General features: G+C 34.5%; 1 protein-coding gene across 4 annotated transcripts in view; it reads right to left on the minus strand.

The window, feature by feature from the left end:
* The window catches only part of AP3B1 (adaptor related protein complex 3 subunit beta 1), a 291,668-nt gene that overhangs the window by 99,453 nt on the left and 177,517 nt on the right, over positions 1-14,698 (minus strand). For all 4 annotated transcript variants that reach the window (XR_010022600.1, XM_063085544.1, XM_063085543.1 and 1 more), the window contains exons 18-20: positions 13,814-13,922; positions 6,741-6,894; positions 3,556-3,703 (exon numbers count right to left, since the gene is read on the minus strand). Coding sequence is in view for 3 of the 4 variants with exons in the window: in XM_063085544.1 (XP_062941614.1) it covers positions 3,556-3,703; positions 6,741-6,894; positions 13,814-13,922 (411 nt within the window). In the remaining variant the exon portion in view is untranslated. The remainder of the gene's footprint in view (positions 1-3,555; positions 3,704-6,740; positions 6,895-13,813; positions 13,923-14,698) is intronic.

Here is a 14,698-nt window from a genome sequence, read left to right on the forward strand (position 1 = left end):
GCATTGGTCTGAGAATGACCATGGCAATGGTCTGTGAAAGTAATGAAGAGCTGATTGAGAATGGTGACAGTAAAAGAAGAAACAAATATGAGAAATAATACACAGAATCTACAGGATTTGGAAACCATCTAAACATACAAAATGACAGATGAACCAAAGATAATTCTGAGCTACAAATCTGCAAGAATGAAAAGAATGCTGGTACTAAATGGAAGAGCATGTCTGCTATACTATATTTGGAAAACAGTAGCCCCAGAGACATCTAAGAATTTGGTCTGACTGGGGAAGAAAAACTGGAGGTGTTGTAGAGGTTGAGAAATGTTACTGAAAGTAATTCACATAAATGTTTCAGTTGAAGTTATAGGATTAAATGAGGTCTCATAACAGAAAAAAAAATGTAGAAGGGGAAAAAAGAGGACTAAAGGAAAATTCATTCACATCAATTCTTATTTTTAAAAAACAAATGTGTACTAAGTACCAACACAGGGGCAATGTTCACATTTGGGTGTCAGAAGTGGGTATAAAGTGAAGCAATCAAAAGAATGAAAGGCCAAAGAAGTCAGAACAAAAGGAATGCAGAGAGTTTCAAGTACTAGGGGTACAGTCATACAAAAATATCGAGAAGGATAATAACTCAGAGAAAGATGCTGGGTTTGGGGAAAGATCAGAGTTGACTTTTCAGAGAGCAGTATCTAAAGGAAATGATGGAAGTGGAAACCAATTTATAAGGGACTAAGAAATAATTGGGTTAAGAATTAGTGGATGGAGAATATGTAGATTATTTTTTCTAAATACTCGCTCACGCTGTCTTTCTTCTGCTCCCTGCTCTCTCTCTTTAAATGCTGGAAAAGACATGAGTGCTTTGGTTGGCAGATGGGGAATTAGTGGAGAAAGAGATTAAAGGTATAAAGGAGACATGATTATTAACAAAACAAGCCCTAAAGGAAGTAAGACTTATTCTTAGGTAAGTGGATAGAGAAAAAGGAGGATAAACGGAGATTTTGAGTTAGAAAGCAGAGAGATATGAGACACAGTGGATGGCAGCTGTCTACTGAAGAAAGTGTAAGATCACAGGCTGAAGTAAGGGGTTATAATTAAACGTTGACTTACAATTTAAATAGTGTTAAGATTTGAAAAACACAGTAGACTTTAGAATTACAAAAAAATTTAGGTTCTTTTTAACATTGGTGTTCTATAATTTCAACACTGTTGTTCTCATAAAATTAATGTTCAAGTTAAAAAATGTTAAAACTGCTGTTTTATAGTTATATAGCGCTTTACTTTGATTTTTCGCATTTGATTTTTTACTTGAAAGAAGTAAGGTAGGTATTAGCATTCCTACTTTATAGATGAGGAAACTGAAGCATAAAGATATTATCTCCCAATAAGCAGAATGCTATACTTATTTCATAGGACCACCATAAATATTAACTGTTTTGAAAGCCATATTTTCAAGGTACCGCCAATGCCTTATTTTCATGCTCAATGCCCCCAAAACACATTGTCCAGATGAAAGAAAAGGAAGAGAAAGAGTAAAAGTATAGGTTTAGTTAGGCTGCAGATTTAAGGCATATGAATTTTCAGCACTAATATTCTGTCATGCTAAATTAAGGTAAAGCACCCACCATCTGCCTTCATTGCTCATAATTTAGAGCAGAAGCTACAACACTTGGTGCGAGGAGGACTTTTCCACAATTACCAAGTTGACTTTTATTAGAAAACTGGTACACTTATAAATCACATGGTATACTCCAAATCATTCAGGAAAAAAATAGAAATAAATAAGTAGTTATGGTAGTTCCAAGAGAGAGAATATTTGTTCCAATTGCTAAATTAAAGCAAAAAAAACCAACTCTAACTGCCTGTTATAGAGAGAAAAAGGCATTCTAATGTAGAGAAAATAAGTCATCTAAGGAAAACATATGGACACAAAACTATCAACCATGTGAATAAAACCTGACTTCCTCAAAGATCTTGGCTCACTGCAATAGTTTGAATTTTTTATACTGATGTTCTACAGAGTAAAATATTTTCAATTATCAAGAGATTTAATCTTAATCTCATCACTGAATGTCTTTAACAAAGAAGAAACAAACTGAATCACTGACCTGGGATGCCACTATGGTTTTTGAAAGGGCTCCTAAAGAAAGCTCTTCTTCTAATACTATACAGGCACTGAAGTCTACAATTCTTCACCTTTTACAAAACTTCTTAAGAATAACTCCCTTTAATTCCACCCACTTGACATTTACTGATTTCTTGCTCTGTCATTGCAAAAAACATTGATTTCTCATTCTGGGTTATATTTACTATCAATTTCTAAAGCTCTTTATTTTAAAAAACAATTTAAGCCTTTTCGTAATTTGATGTAAGTAGGAAATGAGAGTACACCAAACTCACTATGTGGTAAATTTTTGTATAAGGCCAGATTAATAAACCATAAAATCTCTAAGATTTTATGTGAATTTTTGAAAAATAGAAACCTTATATGTTATATATAGACACAATTTTAAAATATAAATTCAAGTTTAAGATAAGTTTTACTATCTGCAAAAATAACTGAAATGAGTAAGACAAATACTAGCCAATTTCTAAAATATGCTATTCTTTAATAATAAATCTCTGGATGGGGGACGGCAATTGTCTACTTCACTGAATTTATTTTCATTCCTGGCTACTCAAATGACATATTGAAGAAATTCAAGTTAACAGAACTAACAAATAAATGAAAAAAATACTTGGTTAAGAAGAAATTGAATTCAGTGAAAGGCAGGGTTTGACCATATTTTCAACATATGGAATAATAGTTTATATATTAAAACCAACACACTTGAAGCCTAGTAGCAACATAATCCATTTATAAGAAGGGGGTGAGAATTAAAGACCAGAACAATAATTATTATTAGGCATAAATTTTATATTAAAACTATATTTTTGCAATCTATACTTTTATTTTTTGCTGCTAAGCAGACAGTTCAGTATTAGAAATGTTAAAACAAAAAGCATTAGAGGGTTCTTGCTTTTTTTTAAAATAAATGGCTATTGCATTTTTTTTAATTAGCTAAAGAATGTATACTCTTTAATTAAAGCTTTAAAAACATTCTCAAAACACCTAATAATTTAAAAATCATATTAATCTCAATTTCTTATGATGTATATACATTTACATTCCTTTGCTCGATACTATTTCTGTGACTTCCTTTCACTTTCCCTTTAGCAAAAGCCTCACTTGTCACAACCTATACAAGAACAAAAAAGCTCATATGCCCAACATTAAGCTCTCTAGCTCAGTGGAAACAAAAGAGGTAAAAAAAAAAAAAAAAAAGTTTCTCACTTCTTTGCGGAGTTGGGTTATAAGAGAAAGGATTATCTAGAAAAAATAAAATAACAGGTGTGAAGGAAGATGGTATTGTTCATTTTAGTTGTTAGTGACAATGTTAAAAATTCCTTTTTTAGTTTCTTGACTTTCAACAAAACACTAATTTTCAGAAATATCTATTCTTAACTGAGAAAAGGATATTTACCTTAAATTAAAACAAATGTATAATCTCTTACCTTAGTGACTTTTCTGGATTTAGATTCAATTTCAGATTCTGATTCTGATTCAGAATCTGAAGAACTTTCTTCTATTGAACTAGATTCAGCATTGGAAGAACTGGAAGTTTTAGATTTTTCATTTTCCTTCTCCCCATCTTCAGAATCACTACACATAATAACAAATTTTGAAATATCAATTTTAAATCCTTTATATAAACAAATTTAAGCAGATTACATAAAAACAATAAAATGGTTTTAAAATTCTAGAATATATTAATAAAATAATAATAAAAGTGGTATTGCCTATAACCAAATAAATTAGAGTCCATTCAAACTCAATTACATTATGTCATACACATTTCAAATGCAAAAAGTCATAAAATAACACTAAATGATATCATCAATAGCAACACAGAAAATAATTAATATTAAATGCTTGGTTTACCAGGAATTAAGTACTAATAGTAACAACTTCAAGGATACTTAGGCTAATTTTAAAATGCTTTCTCAAAATACTGTTTATTAGTAAATTGAAATATTTGTATATCTACTTTTGTCAAAATAGACGTGCATTTTATAGATTTTTCTGTTCGAGAAAATTATTTACACAAGTTCCCAAATACAACTTTAAATACCTTAGGTGTGAAAATATTAACCAATTCAAAGAGAATTCTTCTAATGCAGTAAGTCATACTAAAAATGTAAGATAATTAAACATAAACTTTTAAAATACCAAATGATCATATCTAAGTTCTTACTGCTATTCATTCATTTGTTCACTCACTCACTTAACAAATATTTATTGATTATTGACTACTTGTTGCCACTATGTTAGGTGCTAAGGATAACAATGGTTAGTAAGATACCTGTGTCTTCTTTATAGAGTCTACAGTCCATTGCAGGATACAGAGAACTAAGCTGTCAGTGATAATACAATATGATAAGCAATAAATGAGTAGAGTATAGTGTGTCATGAGAACATAAAGAGGGACACCTAAACAAACTTAACCAAGATTAGGAATGCTTCCTGGAGGAAGAGACACATAAGTTGAAAAATAGAAAAGAGGCAGACAGAGGAGTAGGGAGGCAGTTCTCAAAGGAGAAGGAATAAAGTGAGATGGTCAAACGAGCTTCTCTCGGGATGAGAGATGACTTGTGGTGTTTTATATTTTTCCAAAAACTGAAAGTCTAGTTCTTTCTACCACATGCATGTGTGCATTTATTTTTTTTTTAAGAATCTACCTTGGGCCAGGCAGTGTTAGGCATTTCATGCCATTCATATCAGTTATCTAATTTTGATACACTCTTCCTAGGTACATTATCATCCCATTTACTATAATAAAACTAATATTTGGGAACGTTAAATAACTTGCTCAAGGACATAAAGACAAGAGGGGCAGAACTGCAATCTGAACTCAAATTTGTCTCACTCCAAGGTCCATATTTTTTCCACTGCACCATAATAAATATTTCCCTTTAAGTGAAAATACTGTGAAGTGTAAAATTAAAATTTAGTAATAAATAGTTATGATTACTAAAGCTCATTAAGAGCTTTAAAAAATTATCATACTGGCAAAGTTAAAAAACATTCTAAGAGGCAGAAAAACACAAGGGGGAGGCATAGTGGTGAGGCAAGAGAAGAATCGATGTTTCCCAGAATTGATTTTTATGTAGGAAATATGATTGCTGTTTATTAAAAATGGAGCCATGGTAACATCTCAGAGCACATGTAATTATATTTGAAGACTAAAAAATATGTTGTTTTTTACCCCTAGCAGAGAATAGCAATTTATTATCCCTAATTCACTGGTTAAAACATGTACTTAAAAAATAATGTTTAGAATGTATCTGGTGTTCTCTTTGTTGTAACAAACAATTCTTTTAAATTTAAACATGGGTAAAAAATTTCTGAAGAAAAAATAATGAAACTAATATATGATTTCTAGCATACTGACTTTTGCTATCTGAAAAAGTGTTACTGCATGCACTGAACAAAACTTTCTACTTTCTAGAAACAAGATATTTTTATAAACCATATCATCATAGATATTCTGATATTAAACGAGAAGTACAGAATTTCTCTCAAAGAAAAGGCTATTACAAACCAAGTAACTCCTTTGCTGCAACAAGTGTATAATTTTAAGTATATTTAACTTCTAGCTTTTAAGATAAGATTTAAAAGGTAAAAGTGTTATTTTATTATGCATCACTCAATTTTGATGGTAATTGTTGTTTACCTTACTGCTTAGACTTTCAGATGTTAATCTAATGAAAAGAATTTACTGGTAACTAGGTTTTTAACTTTGCAATGATGAAAAGCCTGTATTAATTTAACCTACAGATTTCATTTGTTCTGAACAGGAAAAACAATATAAATCACTTTTAAAATCATTAAATCCTGACTTAAATTAATAAAGTCATAATTAGGGCATTATGCTGTGTTTGTTATGGAAGTGGCAGGGCGAGCTGCTTTAATTACTGTCTGTAATAAAAGGAGCAGAGAGCGTACTGCGCCGCAATCAGTGCTGTCAGCCACGGCTGAGTCGAGCTGCAAGCTCATCAAGTGAACGGGCAGCAGGAGCCCGGGGAAAGGGCCATCATGTCGGCAGAGGCCACTTGCTGACAGCAGTGGGGAAAACAGAGTCATACAATCCAAGGTATTAGCCCCAATTACTCAAAATTTTAATGACACTTTAATACTTGATAATGTTGTTGATAATAGGAGATTTTTAAAAAGCACTAATACCTAAATATCTTATGACCATCTCCTTTCACAGCCTTTGACTCTAGTATTTGGATCATAATCTTTTTAATATAACATTATTTAGAAAAATCAATTGTCTTCGTTATATAATAGCAAAGTGTTGAAGGATTTAATTTTAGCCATCAGCAAAATTGCTACAAAAGGTAATTAAGTGTTTCATGCCTACTGCTTGATCACTTAACTCAGCCTTCCAAGGTTATACCAATTTTCAAAATGCAACCCCGTGATTTGTTCAAGTTCAAAACGAAAACCAAGCATTATAAGCAGTAGAATAATGTGCACTTCTAGCACTTAAAATCAATTTTAAAAGTTGTACTATATATTCGGGAAAAAATACACACACTTATTTTCTCTCATTCTATGAATTAATGGAAAATATGAGCCTAGGGGAAAATGCTACAGAATATTTTTTGAAGAAAATTCTGACAAAAGCATTTACCCTTTTTCTTTGATTTTCGAGTTCCTCTTGGCTGTTCTTTTGTTTTCTCCTTCTGACTCACTTCCACTCTCACTGTCCTGCTCACTGGAGGAGTCCTCACTGCTGTCCTCACTACTGTCTCCTTCCTCTCCACTCTCACTTCCAGATTCACTCTCTGAAAAACAGAACCAGATGTTCCTTGATTTACAGCCATTTAATTATACATAAGGACACCTGTAACTGCCAATATTCATCAAAGATGAAACCAGATATTGAACCCTACTTGTTCAACACTTTATATTCCCCACCCCCTTCATTCATACCTATGGATTCCTGCAGCAGGGTGAGCATGGAGGGACTCAAGACAGAAAGAAGATGCTCTGATAATGAGCAGAAAAAAGCAAAGCAAACATGAACCAAGTTAACCACATATGAGCGACTCTCACTTTTCAAACCCATAAATATCTAGCTATGGCAAAAACTTTTAAAGACTGACATAAAGATAATACAAACATAAAGAAATAACTTAGAATTCTTCTACTTGTAATGGGAAAATTTATCTAGAGAAAAAGAACACAACAGTTGAATCTTCTTAGGGAACAAATTTTGAGAGGGAATTTTGAGAGCCATTCAAATCATCTCCATAAAGTTCTAAATTCAAAGACAAGAAAAATTACTAATTAAAGGGTTATTACTTATTTAGCTAGTACAGGAGTATTCCGCAGATCTAAGAGATGATAAAGTTACATTAAGGAGTTAGATATTTAAATGTTTTACATACAAATTATGGTATACTAAGACTCTTTGCAGAAGTGATGCACAGAATATAATTACTGGTATGTGTACTTTTTAAATGAAGCATAAGTTTTTACTATTTAAAATGATTATAGGTGCAGAGTTGCACCTTAGATAAAAGGACGAACTGTTGCCTCTGCCTATAATCTTTGTGATGAAGTACTCTTAGGCAGAAAAATGACCTTTAATTAAAACTTTATCCTAATAGGTAAATAGTGCCAACTTCATGAAGATTCACTCATGTGTCATAGTGAAAAGCTAAGATTACCTAATTTTTTTAGAAGAGCTTGCAGGAGGTAAAAGCATGGGTTCTCAACTTGGAATGTCCAGGTTCAAATCCTGGCTCTGCTACTAACCAGTTTTAAGACTGAGCAAGTTACTCAATCTCTTTTGGGTTTCAGTTTCCCTTTCAGCAAACGGGGACAATATTACTAGCTAATTTACACAACTACTGTGAAGATGAAATGATATGAAACATGTAAAGGTGATCAGAACACAACAGTGTCTGCCACATGATGGTAAGGCATTCATCATTACCATCTTTTACAAAAAGGAAAACTTATTTTACCCAGACTTTACAAAGATAAAACGAAACTAAATAAAGACACTTTCAATCTGTTGTGATATCAATGTTACACACGTACATATTAACTCAGATAACTGGCTCATACTATAAACAATGAAAAGAAATTATAGCATCTAAGTTACTCATGTTATTTATCACATGAGAGTTCAACATGAATCTGGGCTCAATTCACTTCAGGCACCATTATTTAAATTTACAAGTTAGTAAAATCCTTGAGGAAATTTGTTTATTCTCCAAAAGTCTTGCTCAGTGGAAAACAAAATCTAATAATTTCTAATGAGGAGAGTTATTTTTTTGTCCTTCAGTAATTACCATGGAATTCCCACTACATGCTTCACTACTATATGTATTCAGACAAACCCATAAATGTTAATGGAACATATCAAATATATACTGAAAAAGGGTAGCCTATGAATAGGCATGAGCTTGTGAATAAATGGGATGGAGACAACTATCTATATGGTATGAAAAGAAGAAGTACACACATACTTAAAACAAGTAAAAACAGATCTTTCTCACTGTCCTACATCATTCCTGATAGTCCTTATTTTTTATTTATGTATTTATTTTTAATTTAATTTTATTTTTTCAATATACAATGTGGTTGATTATTGTGCCCCATTACCGAAACCTCCCTCCCTCTTCCCTCTCCCCCCTCCCTTCCAACAACCTCTTTTCTGTTCACTTGTCATATCAACTTCAAGGAATTGTAATAGTTGTGTCTTTTTCCCTCCCCTGCCCCAGTTTATGTATGTATGTATGTATGTATGTATGTATTTATTTATTTTTATAGCTCCCACAAATAAGTGAGAACATGGGATATTTCTCTCTCTGGGCCTGACTTGTTTCACTTAATATAATTCTCTCAAGGTCCATCCATGTTGTTGCAAATGGCAATATTTCATTCTTCTTTATAGCAAAGTAGTATTCCATTGTGTAGATATACCACTTTTTCCTTATCCATTCATCTGATGATGGACATTTGGGCTGGTTCCAACTCTTAGCTGTTGTAAATAGCGTTGCAATGAATATTGGAGAAGAGGTATATCTTTGACTTGATGATTTCCGTTCCTCTGGGTATAGTCCAGGATAGCTGAGTCATATGGTGGATCTATCTGCAATTGTTTGAGGAACCTCCAAACCATTTCCATAGAGGCCCACCTTTTTCTAGTCCCACCAACAATGTATGAGAGTTCCTTTTTCTCCGCAACTTCACCAGCATTTATTGTTCAGTCTTTTGGATATTACCCATCCTAACTGGGGTGAGATGGTATCTCAGTGGGGTTTTGATTTGCATTTCCCGAATGCTGAGTGATGTTGAGCATTTTTTCATGTGTCTATTAACCATTCATATGTCTTCCTTTGAGAAATACCTATTCAGCTACTTTGCCCATTTTTAAATTGGGTTACTTGTTTTTTTGCTGTAAAGTTAAATTTGAGTTCCTTGTATATTCTGGATATTAATCCTTTGTCAGATGTATATTTTGCAAATATATTCTTCCACTCTGTTGGTTGTCTTTTCACTCTGTTAATTGTTTCTTTTGCTGTGCAGAAGCTTTTTAGTTTGATATAATCCCATTTGTTTATTTTTCCTTTGGATGCTTGTGCTTTTGGGGTCATATTCATGAAGTCTGTGCCCAGTCCTACTTCCTGAAGTGTTTCTCCTATGTTTTCTTTAAGAAGTTTTATTGTTTCAGGGTTATTGTTTCAGGGTGTATATTTAATTCTACAGTCCATTTTGAGTTGATTTTAGTATATGGTGAGAGGTATGGGTCTAGTTTCATTCTCCTGCATATGGATATCCAGTTATCCCAGCACCATTTACTGAAGGGGCAGTCTCTTCCCCAGTGTATAGGTTTGGTAGTTTGTCAAAGATCAGATGGCTGTAGGTGTGTCGGTTGATTCTGGATTCTCTATTCTATGTCACTGATCAGTGTGTCTGTTTTTATGACAGTACCATGTTGTTTTTGTTATTACAGCTTTGTAGTATAGTTTAAAGTCAGGTACTGTTATGCCTCCAGCTTTATTTTTTTTTGCTCAGAATTGCTTTGGCTATGCATGGTCTTTTGTTATTCCATACAAATGTCTGGATAGTTTTTTCCATTTCTGAGAAAAATGTCATTGGAATTTTGATGGGGATTGCATTGAATTTGTATATCACTTTGGGTAATATGGCCATTTTCACAATGTTGATTCTTCCAATCCAAGAGCACGGAATATCTTTCCATCTTCTTGTGTCCTCTTTAATTTCTCTCAGCAGTAGTTTGTAGTTCTCATTATAGAGATTTTTCACATCCATGGTTAACTCTATTCGAAAGTACTTTATTTTTTTGGTGGCTATTGTAAGTGGACAAGCTTTTTTGATTTCACTTTCTGCATGTTCACTATTGGAGAATAGAAATGCTACTGATTTTTGTGTGTTGATTTTATATCCTTCTACTTTGCTGAAATCATTTATCAACTCCAAGAGTTTTTTTGTAGAGGCTTTTAGGCTGTTTGATATACAGGATCACGTCATCTGCAAACAGGGACAGTCTGACTTCATCTTTTCCAATCTGGATGCCCTTTATTTCCTTCTTTTCTCTGATTGCTCTGGCTAGTACTTCCAACACTATGTTGAATAGGAGTGCTGAAAATGGGCATCCTTGTCAAGTTCCCGTTCTTAACAGAAAAGCTTTCAGCTTTTCCCCATTCAGGATGATATTGGCAGTGGGTTTATCATATATGGCTTTAATTATGTTGAGATACTTTCCATCTATACCTAACTTGTAGAGAGTGTTTTATCATGAATGAGTGTTGAATTTTATAAAATGCTTTTTCAGCATCTATAGAGATGATCGTATGGTCCTTGTCTTTGCTTTTATTGATATGGTGTATCGCATTTATTGATTTGTGTATGTTGAACCAACCTTGCATCCCTGGGATGAATCCCACTTGATCGTGGTGTATAATCTTGCATATGTGTTGCTGTATTCTGTTAGTGCTGATTTACTCCTAGCATTTTCTTGATTTTTGTTTGGATGTCTTAAGGGTCTTTTGTTCCTTTCTTTCTGATTTACTGTTTGTCTTCTGTATTTGTTGGTTCCTTGGGTTGTAGACAAACTTTTTTTTTTCTCTTCATTGGTGACATTTTAATTTTACTAGGGGGTTTTGATTCTTCTTGACTTTTTATGGCAGTGGTAGTTATTTTTCAGGTAACAAACCCAGTACTCCCTTAAGAATTTCTTGTAAGGGTGGTTGTGTGGCAGTGAACTCCCACAGTTTTTGTTTGTCTGAGAAATATACTACTTGCCCTTCATTTCGGAAGGATGGCCTTGCGGGGTAGAGTATTCTTGGCTGGCAATCTCTGTCTTTTAGTATTTTGAATATATCATCCTATTCCTTTCTGGCTCTTAGGGTTTGTGATAAAAAGTCTGATGCTAGTCTGATTGGGGCTCCCTTAAAGGTGATTTGATGCTTCTCTCTTGCAGCTTTTAAGATTCTCTCTTTGTCTTTGAGTTTTGCCAATTTGACTATAACATGTCTTGGAGAAGACCTTTTTGGATTGAATACAGTTGTGGATCTTTGAGCTTCCTGAATCTGAAGATCTGTGTCTTTTCCTATACCTTGGAATTTTTCTGCCACTATATTGTTGAATATGTTTTCAATGCAATCTCCTTTTTCCTCCCCTTCTGGAATACCCATGACTCAGATATTTGAGTGCTTAAGGTTGTCTGATATCTCTCTTATATTTTCCTCAATGTTTTTAATTCTTTTTTCTTTTTTTTTTGTCTGCCTATGTTATTTCAAACAGCCCATCTTTGAGGTCAGAAGTTCTCTGTTCTGCTTCCGCAAGCCTGCTGGTTAAACTCTCTGTTGTGTTTTTTATTTCATTGAATGAATTCTTCAGCTCGGCAAGCTCTGCTACGTTCTTTTTCAGGGCATTGATTTCCTTGTAAATTTCTTCTTTCAGGTCCTGTATACTTTTCCCTGTTTCATCATGTTGTCTAGCTGAGTTTTCTTGTATCTCATTTAGTTGCCATAGAATTATCCCTAGAAATTCCTTGTCAGACATTTCAAGGGCTTCTTGTTCTACAGGATCTAGAGCCTGAGAGTTACTACCCTTTGGTGGTACACTTTCTTGATTTTTCATATTTCTTGTATCTTTCCTTTGATGTTTAATCACTGTGGCAAGGGATTTCACAGTCCACTGTTTCAACACTATTGTCTGGCTAGGATGCTGCTGGGGCTCCCAGTGTGGCACGGCTGCCTCAGTTTCTACTCAGTCTCCCATGGGCACCTTGGGTCTTGGGCCACTCCAGGGAGGTGCCTCTCTGGTTAGCGCACACTCAGCCGGGCTGGGGATGGAGTCCAGCAGTGGGGAGGCCTACCTGCTCAGTCACACACTGGCACCATGGGGCGTGTGGTCTTCGCAGATCTCGGGCCTCTCTGGAGAGGCACCTCTCTAGTTGGCACGCACTCGGCCGGGCCGGGGATGGAGTCTGATGGCAGCGAGGACTACCTGCTCGGTCGCGCGCTGGCACTGCAGGGTGCGTGGTCTCCTCGGATCCCATGCCTCTCTGATTGGTGCTCACTAGGCCAGGCTGGGGATGGAGTCCCGACATTCCTTATTTTTTAATGTAAACTTTCTGGATTGAGGTATATTCTCTCCACTTTTCAGTTTATTACTTCAAAAGGTAATGTTTCACAGATTAACTTATCACATACTGAAAACAGAAATTTTGATAGGAGAGACGGGCTGGGGGAAAAAGGATGAATTACCTAGAGTAAGGTAGTAGATAAATAATAATAGTGAGGGGTGCTGGTTCTCCAAGGAATAAAGATTTTAGAGAAAGTTTGGTGTCATTTGGTCTTGGGTCAGATCTACCCATTAGATTTTTTTTTCCTTTCTTTCTTTTTTTTAGTGGCTGCCTAGTATTGGGATCCAAACCCATGACCCCGGTATTATAAAGCTATGCTCTAACCAACTGAGCTAACTGGCCCGCCCCAATTATTAATAAGAGTGATGGAAAATGACTCTAATATATTTTTCATTATGCAAATCATTCACAGAATTTTAGTAATGAGGGATCTTAAAAACATCTAACCCTACCCCTTCATTCATCAGATACAAACAAAGGTAGCTATCTATTCAATTTGCATAGCTAAACCCTAGGACTTCTGAAACCTTCCTAGTTAGTAGTTTTTCATCACATATGGTTGCCCTCAATCTTTTTAGCTCGACATTTGTTTATAGTACACAGAGATTTAATAGTTTTAGCTTCATCTCTGTACAGGTAAACACAGAAACAGATGTTTATAAACTAGAAGAGAAAAAGACTGTTCAAGGTTTAAAATAAACTTTATATTTTCATAAAAGAAAGTTACTTTTAAAGACCCTACTAAAGTTTATCAAGTGTAAAATCATGTTTTTTAATACGCTAATAGATATAACAGGCAGTGTGGGTTAGAATTAGGAAAAGCCTGAGTTTCTACTATTTATTAGCTATGTATCCAAGAGGCAATGTCAAATGAGAAGGGAATTTGCTAAAATAATTAGAATTATTTTGAAAACTAAACAGTGATATGTAAATGAAAGGAAGTATTTTAATTGTATACACCTCATTTAAAACCACTTGTTGAATATTATGTGAGTAGGCCTTACTGTCGTTTTGGAAGTACAGCATGTAATCTACAATGTGAATAATATATCTCAATAAATTATAAAACCCACCACTGTCACTGCTGCTATCAGAAGATTCTTCCTCCTCCTCAGATTCAGAATAAAATTTCTTAGCAGGATTCTCTTTCTTTGCTTTTCCTGGTGGGATCCATTCTTTTGCCTGTTTAAACAAAGAACTAAAAAAGTAAACAAATAAGGGAGTCAGACTTCCAGCAAACTTAACCATTAAGAATACAACTGTGAACTCAGCAGAAAGGTGAAGGCCTCAGCAGAGAAGGCAAATGTCAGAAGTCCTGGCGTTAAGGCTGATTCACTTTACTCCTAAATAAAGGAATACAAACTCTCACTCAGAGCCCATTAGGTTAAATTGACAATCTTATTTTACACACAATTTTTAAAACGTTTGTGTTTGTTGGTCCACAGAAGATTTAAAGTAAAGTAATACAGCCTGGAATAGGTGAGGGAAATTGCAGGTGGACACTAACAGCAATAAGAAACTCAAGTGGATGGCATGATGCTGAAGTAAAAGAGAAAAAGAAAAGAAAATATTTAGTGTAGGTATAAATTTCTCTAACTATCTTAACAGTCTAAACTCTTGACTTCTCTCTTTCCCTCATATCCTGAACATATAACCCATCAAGAAATCCATTAGCCACCTTGGTCTGTGCCATCTCTCTCTCCTGGATTACTGCAATAGTCTCCTAACTGGTTACCTTGCTTCTGCTTCCTCCTCAGCCCCCACCCAAAGTTTGCTCAACACAGCATCTAGAATGATTCTATTACAGTAAATCCTAAGTCAGATCGAGCTCCTCTTTGGTTTGAAACCCTAAAATGGCTCCCCATTTCACACAAAGAAAAAGCCCAAGTCCTTAATGTACACAGCCTGCACGGTCTCTTCATAACTGTCCCCCGAGCCTTGCCTCTCTGACCCTCCTC

The sequence above is a fragment of the Cynocephalus volans genome, chromosome 2 (genome assembly GCF_027409185.1).
Source record: "Cynocephalus volans isolate mCynVol1 chromosome 2, mCynVol1.pri, whole genome shotgun sequence".
NCBI classification, from domain to species: domain Eukaryota; kingdom Metazoa; phylum Chordata; class Mammalia; order Dermoptera; family Cynocephalidae; genus Cynocephalus; species Cynocephalus volans.